This window comes from Mobula hypostoma, chromosome 2 (genome assembly GCF_963921235.1).
Source record: "Mobula hypostoma chromosome 2, sMobHyp1.1, whole genome shotgun sequence".
Classification (NCBI taxonomy): Eukaryota; Metazoa; Chordata; class Chondrichthyes; order Myliobatiformes; family Myliobatidae; genus Mobula; species Mobula hypostoma.
In genome coordinates, this window is record NC_086098.1 from 116,905,120 (window position 1) to 116,917,729 (window position 12,610).

At 39.3% G+C, this 12,610-nt stretch overlaps 1 protein-coding gene across 5 annotated transcripts in view; it reads left to right on the forward strand.

Annotated features, from left to right (window-relative positions):
- Window positions 1-12,610, forward strand: part of LOC134342406 (WD repeat-containing protein 26) — a 159,314-nt gene that overhangs the window by 91,773 nt on the left and 54,931 nt on the right. For all 5 annotated transcript variants that reach the window (XR_010017017.1, XM_063040494.1, XM_063040495.1 and 2 more), the window contains exons 7-9: window positions 7,872-8,010; window positions 10,692-10,832; window positions 12,388-12,507. Coding sequence is in view for 4 of the 5 variants with exons in the window: in XM_063040494.1 (XP_062896564.1) it covers window positions 7,872-8,010; window positions 10,692-10,832; window positions 12,388-12,507 (400 nt within the window). In the remaining variant the exon portion in view is untranslated. The remainder of the gene's footprint in view (window positions 1-7,871; window positions 8,011-10,691; window positions 10,833-12,387; window positions 12,508-12,610) is intronic.

The following is a 12,610-nucleotide window of genomic DNA, read 5'->3' on the forward strand; positions in this document are numbered from 1 at the left end:
CCCAGGTGCCAGGGTCGGATATTTCAGATCAGGTCCACGGCATTCTAAAGGGGAGGGTGAGCAGTCAGAAGTCTTGGTACATATTGGCGCCAATCAGATAGGTAGGAAAAATGAAGAGGTCTGATGAGAGAATTTAGGGAGCTAATTAATTTAGGGAAAGCTGAAAAGCAGGATTGCTGCCTTTGCCACGCGCCATTGAGGGTAAGGAAAGGATGATATAGCAGATGCATGTTTGGCTGAGAAACTGGTGCAGGGGACAGGGTCTTAGATTTGTGGATCTTTGGGATCTCTTCTGGGGAAGGTATGACCTGTACAAAAGGGCCGGGTTACCACTGATCCCAAGGGGGACCAAAATCCTGCAGGCTGGTTTTCTAGAGCTGTTGGTGAGGGTTTAAACTAATTTGGCAGGACAATGGGAACTGGAGTGAAAGGGCTATTGGTTTACAAGCAGAGGTAGTGAATAGTAAGACTATCAGAAAGATCAGGCAGATGAAAGGGCAAAATTGCAGTCAGTGGGATGAGTTTCTGTTTTGAAGGAGGACAAAATCTAAAAGGGTGTTGTATATAGGATTGGAAGTTTTATATTTTTGAATGCATGCAGCATAGAGATTGACAGGTATGATGTGGGCATCACTGAGTTGTGGCTGAAAGAAGATTATAGTTGGGAACTTAACATCCAAGGATACACATTTTATTAAAAGAACAGGCAGGTAGGCAGAGGAGATGGTGTGTCTCTGTTGGTTTAAAAAAAAAATCAAATCAAATCCTTAGATGGAGGTGACACAGGATTGGAAGACATAGAATGTAGACATGTGGGTAGAGTTAAGGAACTGCAAGGGTAAAAAGACCCTGATGGGAGTTGTATACATGTCTCCAAACAATAGCTAGGATGTGGACTACAAATTACAATGGACGATCAAAAAGGCTTGTCAAAAGGGCAATGTTACGATAGTCATGGGGGATTTCAATATGCAGGTAGATTGGGGAAAATCAGGTTGGTGCTGGATCCAAAGAGAGAACATGTGTAGAATGCCTACAAGATGGCTTTTTAAGGCAGATTGTGGTTGATCCCACTAGGGGCAGGCAATTCTGGATTGGGTGTTGTGTAATGAGCTGGTTTTGATTGGGTAAAGGAACTCTTGGAAGGCAGTGATGATAATATTATAGAATTCACTCTGCATTTGGGATGGAAAAGCTAAAGTCAGATGTATCAGTATTACAGTAGAGTAAAAGGAATTAGAGGCATGAGAGAGGAGCAGGCCAAAGTTGACTGGAAGGGGACACTAGGAGGGATAACAGTAGAGCAGCAATGGCCGGATTTTCTGAGAGCAATTTGGAAAGCACAGGATGGATACATCCCAAAGAAGTAGTATTCAAAAGGCAGGATAACGCAACCATGGCTGGCAAGGGAAGTAAAAACCAACATAAAAGCAAAAGAGATGGCATATAATAGAGCAGAAATTAGTGAGAAGGTAGAGGATTGGGAATCTTTTAAAATAAGCCAACAGAAGGCAAAATATGAAGGTAAGCTAGCCAACAGTATCAAAGAGGATAACAAAAGTTTTTTTTTCCAAGATGCATGTTTCCCCCGCTACCCGAATGTAGAGCGTTCCTATGAAATGGTTCGTAAGCTGAAATGGCGTAAAGCGAAGAAGCAATTACCATTAATTTATATGGGAAAATTTTTTGAGGGTTCTCAGACCCAAAAAATAACCTACCAAATCATACCAAATAACACACAAAATCTAAAATAACACTAACATATAGTAAAAGCAGGAATGATATGATAAATACACAGCCTATATAAAGTAGAAATAATGTATGTACAGTGTAGTTTCACTCAACGGAATCAGGAAGTTTGAGCCAAAATCGATTTGTTGAAAAAAATCAGCACGTACACTCGTGCATGCCACGCATTCTCACGTCACACTTACACACACACCTGTCTGCTCAAGACTTCATGGTCATGGTAGTCTTTCTCGGGGTAAACACAAGTTTAAAGCGAGCGTCTTTTTTCGTAAAAGCGAAAATCCTCTTTCAGTTAACGAAAACAGGTACAAATGTAGGTCTTTTGTAAAAGCGAAATGTTGTAAAGAGAATGTTCAGAAAGCGATGGGACACCTGTAAATGATTAGAGATTAAGGGAGCTAGGGCTTTACTCTTTGGAGAGGAGGAGGATGAGAGGAGACATGATAGAGGTGTACAAGATAATAAGAGGAATAGATAGAATGGATAGCCAGCGCCTCTTCCCCTGGGCACCACTGCTCATGGCTTTAAGGTAAGGGGTGGGAAGTTCAAGGGGGATATTAGAGGAAGGTTTTTTACTCAGAGAGTGGTTGGTGCGTGGAATGCACTGCCTGAGTCAGTGGTGGAGGCAAATACACTAGTGAAATTTAAGAGACTACTAGACAGGTATATGGAGGAATTTAAGGTGGGGGGGGTTATATGGGAGGCAGAGTTTGAGGGTCGGCACAACATTGTGGGCTGAAGGGCCTGTACTGTGCTGTACTATTCTATGTTCTATTAAGAGTAAAAGAAAGGCTAGAGGTAAATATCAGCCCACTGGAAAATTATGCTTGAGAGGTAATAATGGGGGGGAAAGAAAATGGCGGACAAACTGAATAAGTATTTTGCATCAGTCTTCACTGTGGAAGACATGAGCAGTAAGCTGGAAGTTGAAGAGTATCGAGGGCAGAAGTGAGTGCAGTTACTATTATCAGGGAGAAGGTGCTTGAGAAATTGAAAGGTCTGAAGGTAGGTAAGTCACCTGAACCAGATGGATTACAGCTCAAATTTCTGAAAGAAGTAGCTGAAGAGATTATGGAGGCATCAGTAATGATCTTTCAAGAATCACTTGATTCCGGAATGGTTCTGGAGGACTGGAATATTGCATTTGTCACTCCACTCTTCAAGAAGAGAGGATAGCAGAAGAAAGGAAATTAAATGTCAGTTAGCCTGACCTGAGTGGTTGAGAAGATGTTGGAGCTGATTGTTAAAGATGTGGTTTCCGGGTACATGGAGGCACCTGGTAAATCAGCATGGTTTCCTTAAGGAAAAATCTTGCTTGACAAATCTGTTGGAATTATTGGAGGAAATAACAAGCAGGGTAGACAAAGGAGAAGTGGTGGATGTTGTCTACTTGGATTTTCAGTGGTCACAAGGTGTGCATATGAGGCTGCTTAACAAGATAAAGTCCATGATATTACAGGAAAGATACTACCATGGATAAAGGGTTAGCTGAGAGTGGGAATAAAGGAAGTCTTTTCTGATTGCCTGTGACTAGTGGTGTTCTGCAGTTCGGTGCTGGGGCTGCTTTTTACATCGTATGTCAATGACTTGGGTGACAGAATTGATGGCTTTGTGGCCAGGTTAGCGGATGATATGAAGATAGGTGGTGGCGCAGCTAGTACTGAGGAAGCAGGGAGGTTGCAGAAGGACTTAGACAGATTCGGAAACCGGGCAAAGAAGTGGCAAATGGAATACAGTGTCAGGAAGTGTATGGTCATACACTTTGGTAGAAAGAATAAAGGTGTGGATTATTTTCTAAACGGGGGAAAATTCAAAATCAGAAGTGCAAAGGGAGTCATCATACAGAATTCCCTAAAAGCACTGGTGAGGCCCAACTTGAAATATTGTGAGTAATTTTGGCTGGGTGTGCTGACATTGGAGAGGGTTCAGAGGAGGTTCACGAAAGTGATTCCAGAAATGAAATGCTTACTGTACAAGGAGCAATTGATGGCTCTGGGCCTTTACCTGCTGGAATTTAAAAGAATGAGGAGGGGGGGATCTCTTTGAAACCTATCTAATGTTGAAAGGATGTGGAGAGGATCTTTCTTATAATGGGGGAGTCTAGGATATGAGGGCACAGCCTCAATATAGAGGAGTGTCCATTTAGAACAGAATTAAGAAATTTCTTTAGCCAGTGGGTGGTGAATTTGTGGCAGCTGTGGAACCCAGGTCACTGGATGCACTTAAGGTGAAAGTTGATATGTTCTTGATCAGTCAGGGCATGAAACGTTACGGGGAGAAGGCAGGAGAATGGGGTTGAGAGGGAAATGGATCAGCCAGGAATACGTAAATGGCAAAGCAGACTCAATAGGCCGAATGGCCTAACTCTGCTCCTATGTCTTATAGTATTATTCCTAGAGTCCTTCCTATAGTCCAGTCATATCCATGACTGAGATATGGAGCGAGGTTGGGACTGTTTTAATTAGAGTGTAGGCAAATGAGGAGTAGGCTTAAAGAAATGTATAAAATCATGTATGACTTATATAAGGTAAATGCACAGTGTTTTTCTGTGGGAAGGGGGATCAAGAGCTAGAAGGCATTAAGTTTAAGGTGAGGGGGAAGAGACTTAATAGAACCTAGGGAGCAACTCCTTCACCCTGTGGGTGGTCAATATGTAGAATCTAAGTTGCCAGAGGAAGTGGTTGAGGTAGGTACATTATTAACAGCTCTTAAAAGTTACTTGGATAGGAAAGGTTTAGAGAGACTTGAGCCAAACACAGACGTGTGACTAGCTTAGACGGACCAATTTGGCTAAAGGGTCTGTTTCTGTACTGTATGACTCTACTTGTTAAAGTTTATTGAGAATTTTTTAGGAATTGTCAACTTTACCAACTTACCAACTTGTCAACTTGTCCACTGATGATTCTGTTTCTTTGGATTTCATCTGGTATTTGAACCCTGAGATAATGGTCAGAGCTTCCTTGGAGATGCACTCAGTTCCCAGCAAGCTGTGCATTAAACTGCTGGTGTTTACCCATATTATTGTCAGGAAGTTGGAATTCGTATACGAATATGGAAATCGGAAGCTTATTGGTGGAGCCCTGGTGGTAATTTTTTTCGATTCTCCACTGATTTCCTGGCCTTGTTGGATTCCAACTGTAGAGCACAAATTTGCTGCGGGTTTCGCACATTTCTGCTAGGGAATCTACTTGAGTGACCTTATTGATTTTAAGGAAAATTGCTCTCAGGTAAAACGAATTTTTTAAAACTTAATTGTTGCTTTAACATTTTCAATTGCTTAATTGATTGTAAAGTTTTTTTGAATGACTGTGGGATGACTTTATGGCTGTGAAAGATATTTTTTCAAAAGGCAAATCATATTTTGATTGTCCTTTCTTTTCTCCCTGCCAATAAGGCAACATCGTGATTCACAAGCTCTGTCACTATCCACGGTCTCACCAATTTAGACCTGGACAGCACTAACCTAGTTGCAATTTTTTGATTGCAATTTCCACAAAACTTGTAAATCCATAGTTGATAAAGATAACAGTGGACAGTTGGCTGCTGGAAGCAGGTTTTAGCTCATTATTAAACATTTCAAATCAAATCAAATGAAGTTTATTTATCATTCAAACCATACATAGAATCAACTGAATGAGACGATATTCCTCTGGGGCCGAGGTACAAAACATTTAAAATAGCAAGTAAACTTCAAAATAGTGAGCAAAGAAGCATATTCACTTGGGGGGGAAAAAAATCATATATACTCCAAGACCCTGAGTGACAATGTCCAGCAGTCAGTGTTACAGTCTCCCAGCAGTGTGTAGACGTACACAATCCAACCTGTCATTACACCGCTCAAACATGGAAGGGCAACACCAATGGAAGAGGCCAGGTCCTAGCCGAGTGCAGACACCACACTGTAATCTCTCACCTGGTCTTACAGCAGCATGCAAGACTGAGACTTGAGCTCTAGTCCTCTCTAGAACTGAGGCTACACCACTCCCATGTCAACTGTCTCCACCAGACAAGGGTCACAGGCCTGTGACAGTTTACATTATCACTGTCCGAGACAATCCCCCGTGGTTATACTGCACCAACTCCAATGCTTCTGAGTGGCTGGCAGCAACACGGTCTGCAGCTAGATCAGCTCCTCCAAACCCAAACTGGCTCCTCCGACATCCTGGCCATGTCCTTTCCCAATACCCCAACCATCTTCTTTCTCAATATCCCAACTGGCTCCTTTGACATCTCAGCCGGCTTCACCACCAACACCAGTCCAGCTACTCTGATCAGTGAGCAGCTCACTGATGGAGTAGCCCTATAGTACTCAAAGTTCTTGAAGTAGAATTGTCTTTGGATTATAAAAACAAATTTTAGAAAGAAGAAAGCACCTTTGGTTGGCCCCCAAGAGAGTAAGATGATGACGCATGCGAACACCTTTATATTCCTTTATATTCTTTGTAGTATACCTTTGGAGAAAAAGAAACTTCGTAGTTCTGTTTGCATAATTCCTTACTGTTAATTGCACCTGAGGCAAGACTGTACACCCAGAATAAGCCCTATGTCTAGTGCTTAGAAAATTATATCTTTCTCTGTAATTAATATTCTAGAAATGATTCCATCGCATGTGTTGGAAAAGGTATTGCTTTATTTTAAACATCCTAGCATTCAATGTGAGTCAACCCAAGGGTGTAATCTAGATGTATTGAAAAGTGCCTCTGAATGCATCTGCTGTCTCAGACAAAAAACTTTTATAATAATGTTCATAAATCCTTTCAAGATGAAAGGAACTTCCTTTGTTAATTTTGTAATTCTAAAAGGAAGATTGAGGAGATAACTTTAGTATGATTTTAAAGTCCTTTTGGTGGAGTATAACACTAAGTACGTGTTTTCTGCCTGGAATTTGGTTTCTCTGGATACTCATGAAAGAATTTCATTGCTTCTTCTCTACCTGGGCATTGCTACCTCTGTAATCGTGAATTTTAAGTGTGTACACAGCTAAAATATCCAGATCATGATAATCAATGAATCAAGAAGATGGTAACAAATGTAGATAGTCATATAATCTTAGAAATGTACAACCCTCCTAATCCATGTTCATCTATGTTAATCCCATTTGCCTAAATTAGGCCTGTTTCCTCTGTCTTTCCCGTCCAGATACCTTTTAAATATTGTAGTTATATTTGCTTCCTCTGGCAGCTCATTCCAAATATTCTCCACTCTCTGGATGAAAAACTTAGATTGCCTTTAAATGTCTTTCCTCTCATCTTAAACTTGCCATTTAGTTCTAGACTCTACCACTGGATGAATAAGACTGAATATCTATTCTATCTATGCAGTTCAATGCTTTGAGTGATTATGCAGCAAGTTTGAAGTTAATAACTCATCTTCTTCTACCTTAGGCCACGAACTTATCAATCACCCCTGATGAGTTATTAACTTCAAACCTCCTGCTAATCACTCAGAGTTGAACTGCATGTGCATGTAATGAGAGCCGTATAACTCATCTCCTTCTACCTTAGGCCACGAACTTATCAATCATCCCTGCTGTGGACACTTTCTGGAGGTCCAAGATCTGTATGCTCCATGACCGTTGTACTAAGTGTGTAAATGTAGGAGGGGACTATGTTGAAAAATAAATGTGCTAGGTTTTCTAAAATTTACTCCTTCTACCTAAGGCCACGAACTTATCAATCACCCCTCGTATTATCCCTGCAGTATATCACTTGTTAAAGATTTTCAGTCAAAAGATACTCATCCACCACTTCCCTCTGCTGCCTATCACTAAACCAATTTTGTGTCTAGTTTGCCAAAATGCTTCAGATCCCTTGAGCCTTAATCTTCTGGACCAACATATAGAACTTCAGCAAAAGCCTTAATGATGTCTGTGTTCATCTAATACTGTGCTTTCATCAGCTTCCTTATTTATTGCTTCAAAAAACTTAGTCATATTTGTGAGGCATGATATCCTCTGCTGACTCTTCCCAATCTGTCCCTTCCTTTTGAAGTGAACATAAATCCTATCCCTCAGAATATTATATTCCACAGGTAATCCTGGATCTCCAATTATTATTCTTATGGTAACCTGTACAACTCTTAACACGTTTACAAATAGTCATGTTTTTCCTTTTTTTTTAAAGGAAGCAGTTTCCTTGCTACACACAACAGATTCTCACTGAGCACTGCAATGAAGTATGGTTCTGCAAGTTCTCCAATGATGGTAGTAAATTAGCAACAGGATCCAAGGACACCACAGTTATCGTATGGCAGGTTGATCCTGTAAGTATCACAAGGCCACAGGAAAACATCTTTCTTAATCAAGTTGAGCCTTTATTGTGTGTTTTTTGTAAATGATTTGGGTCACTGTTTATTGTAGTTTGTTTTAATATTCTCAATACAGGTTTCCCCCCGCTATCCGAATGTAGAGCATTCCTATGAAACTGTTCGTAAGCCGAAATGGCGTAAAACGAAGAAGCAATTACCATTAATTTATATGGGAAAATTTTTTGAGCATTTCCCAGACCCAAAAAATAACCTACCAAATACACATAAGACCTAAAATAACAGTAATATATAGTAAAAGCAGGAATGATATAAGTACACAGCCTATATAAAGTAGAAATAATGTATGTACAGTGTAGTTTCACTTAACAGAATCAGGAAGTTCAAGCCAAAATCGATTCGTTGAAAAAAATCGGCATGTACACACGTGCACATCACGCATGCATACGTACATGCATTCGCATGTCACACATGCGCACACACCTGCCCACTCAAGGCTTCTTGGTCACGGTAGTCTTTCTCAGAGTAAACACAAGTTTAAAGCAAGCGTCTTTTTTCGTAAAAGTGAAAATCCTCTTTTGGTTAACGAAAACAGGTACTAACGTAGGTCTTTCGTAAAAGCGAAATGTCGTAAAGAGAACGTTCAGAAAGCGGGGAACACCTGTATACCCATATCATAACAACTTGCTTTTGTTTGTAGAACACAGCAATAGGAATTTGTTACAGGAGACAAACTGGCTAAAATGATTGACACCAAAATTATTATCCATCTCTTTCTTTGTAGTTATGTAGGTTATGGCGCGTTATATCCATTGTTAATCCATGTAGTCTTGGCCTTGTCTGTCCTTCAAGACTGTAAACTCTGGATCTCCACTACTTTGAATAATAGAAAAAAAATTCTAAATGCTCCCATAATTTTCTTCCTGTTTGTTAAAGGCTGCAAGTCATTGACTTTACAGCTCAGGGAAATTTGTGTTTAACCTGTCTTGGCCGCTCACAACTTTAAACAGTATTGGCAGTGTTGGCTTGATCTCCCAGCTCTTGTTCTCATTTCCTCAGCTAGTAAAGAGAGATTTCCCATATTTTTTAATAATCATATCTGCTAATACATACCTTCCCTGATATGTTGTGGATGTCTGGACATAAAATTCCTTTATTTGAACTGAGTATCCTATCATTAATTCTGCCTTCACTTGCCTTGTTTGCTCTCCTCACATTTCGTTGATGTTCATAGCCAATCATCCTCACAGAAGTATTAATGAAGCATATTATTTACAAAAGTGTATGGTTTTTATACTTCATTTCTTTCCTTTGAGGTTTTGCTGAAGTATTGTTTGATCAATATTCTTATTTATACTTTGGGAAAAACTTAACCTTACTCTTAGTTAATAATAAAGCTGTACAGCTAAAATAGTTGTTCAAATTTTCCAGTATTAATGCAGCATTATTAATTTAGCACAATGTATTGAAAATATTAAAACATTACTCCATGTTGAATGTCAATGCAGCATTTGCCTTGTGATTCTCCATCCAAACTCAGAACAAAGAGTTTACTCTCACAGACTACCTTTCATAACCTTAGGACATTCTATTTTTCATTCATTGTTGTAGTTATATTGTAAGAAATCTGACAGTCTTTGAGTACACCAAGCGTTCACAAACAGCTGTGACAGGTTTAATTTTGAAGATGATTAATGGATTAATTGACCAAGACACTAGGGATATTACCCCTGTTCTTTGAAGAAGGCTACAGAATCTTTTACATTCACCTGAAGACTGATCCATCATTTGAATATGACACCTTCAGGGCTGCAGCATGTCATTGGTACTGCACTAGAGTATCAATTTAGATATCTATTTGCTTTTCAAGTGGCAATTTAAATTACAGATTTCTGTCTGAGCTGACAGTTGTCAACTGAGCCAAGGCACTTTTTTGAAGTCTTAATGCAGTAGTGCTGCATTGAAATTGGGTGTAGCTTCGTGTCTGCAGCTTTTAAATATTGGAGGAATGAGTCTTTATTTTAGAAAGGTAAAAGTGCAATTGAATGTAGGTGATTGAAGTCAATGTCCATTCTCTTTGAGCAATGTTGTGCATAATCCTAATTTTCCAACTATATTAGTCTGAGGCCTCCGATCAGAGGTGACCGTGGATATTGCATCCGAGCTGTCTAGATATGCAAGCTGGGCAGTACAATATGGAGAGCAAGCTCCCTCCCATGCATCTGATGAACCCAGAGGATGGCAGCATCATTGGAGTTGCCAATCAGCATTAGGGACTCCAGCCCCATATTATTCCCTCAGGATTTACTCCTGAAGCCTTCCCCAGGAGTGGGTTTAGCCGCAAGGCAGCAGAGGTTTGAGATTAGAGTTTTCCTTCTCCCAGATGAGCTGTCAACCACAGCTGATGAGCCCCCATCTGCCTGAAGCTACTGGTTTTAAGGTGCCAGTAACCCGCCTTTGCCGTTTCTCCTGTCAGTAGAAGCGATTCCACTGGGCTTAGTAGCATGTGAAGGCCTGGAGCTGGAGTTGGTTGTCAGAGGCTATTGGGGCGCATTCCATTGGGAGCATTTAATCTGTAGTGGGAGCTTGTCCCCCAGCTATAACAACCTTAAGGAACCAACTATATTAGTTATGCTGACATAATTCAAGAACAGGCTTTGCTTTTTTTCCTCTCTTAGGACACTCATCAGCTTAGATTGCTTAAGACTTTAGAAGGTCATGCTTATGGAGTATCATACTTGGCTTGGAGTCCTGATGATAATTACCTTTTGGCCTGTGGCCCTGATGATTGCTCTGAACTATGGCTTTGGAATGTGCAGGTAAGGAATGCTTAGAATCTTTTTTTTTAATTTTATTTTTATTTGGATAAGGAGTTCACAATTATCATGTACTTTTTTCACACATATAACCTTTTCCATTTTTTTATATGTATAATACTACAATTATTTATACATTCTTAAGTACACATTGAGATGATATAAAAGCAAAATAAACATTTAAATAGATAATTATGTACTGTGGTAAATCTAACCTATTAGGCTAAGTAATGAAATTAGTTGTTAAGAAAAATGGTGATAATAGTTTCCATACAACCCTTCTGGACCATTTCCACTGGTCCAAAATGTTGCATACAAGCCTATATACCAACCATTGTAGGTGTTTATATCCCAATTTGTTCGTGCTTGTTCCTGCCCGCAGACATAATTATCCAATCCCTATGTACTTATTTACTTAATTTTTTCATTTTTTTTTATCCCTTTCCCAAATCTTTCCCTTGTGATAATTCTCTATTTTCCAAAAAAAAACAACAAACATTTAGACTAGGGGTGCTTACGTTAGCAATATTACTGTGTTGATGAGAAGAGCAATATAAATCATTAGGAGAGTCATCTAAAGTCTGTTCGCATTGGGGTTATATATTCAATCCATTTATTCCAGATTTGATAAAATGTTTCTTTTTGAGTTCTCAGGGAGTAGGTCAACTTTTCCATTTTAAATATTTCCAAGATAATTTCGTACCAATCTTCTAATGTAGGTGGTATTGGATTTAGCCATTTTCTAGTGATTGATTTCTTACTTGCCGCTAAGAGGGCCTGCAGCAACTTTATATCTTCCTTCTGTTCAAGGAACAATACATGCCCCAAATAGAGGCTTAGAATCTTAACAGATATTTTTATTGTCTCAAGATAACAATTCCTAAGTGACTTTGACACAAACCAGTCCCTTCCTTGTCTGCGCCATTGTACCCAAATAGTGGATATTGGAAGTTCCTTGGAGATAATCAATCTAAACAATGTTATCTGTTAGTCTGTGGGAAGGACTTTGTAGTGGTAGCTTCTGCAACAGATGTCAGTTTAAAGAAAAGTGAGACAGCATTGAAATGAGTGCTGATCTTTTGTAAATTGTTTTTAAATTGAAGTAAAACTGGTGCTCCTCATCAAATATAGCCCTTTGTGACTTAAGCAACAGAAAAAATCAAGTGTAGTGATTGAAAAGATGAGGTGGATATTTGGATTGGGGATATAAGAAGTCAGCGTCATTTGGGCACATAGAAGTAGTGCAATTAGCTGCACCTTTGCACGAGAAAATTGCATATAATTTTTTATCTTGCAGTTTTTTCATGTACATTTTAAAAATTGAAAGTACCCTCTAAAGCAAAAATAGATTGAATTTCATCTTTTGACTGATTTGAACCAAAAACTTGTGAAATCTTGGTAGGAGCAAGTAAAGGAAACCTTGTGCTAGAGTATTGCATTATTGGAAGTTTTCTTCCTATACCTTTGCACTGTTTCACAACACATAAGATATGTAAATATCTAATTACATCTGACATAAGTCACTTTACGTTTAATAGTTAAATTTGTTTCTCTACAGACAGGAGAGCTCAGGACCAAGATGAGCCAATCCCATGAGGATAGTCTAACAAGTGTGGCTTGGAACTCAGATGGAAAACGTTTTGTGACAGGTGGACAACGTGGGCAATTTTATCAGTGTGTGAGTTGTTCATTTTCTATTTAATATCTTTCTGCATACCTCTAAGTAACAAGATCGTATTTTGAAAATAAAAGAAGTACAGATGCTGAAAATCTGAAGCGAA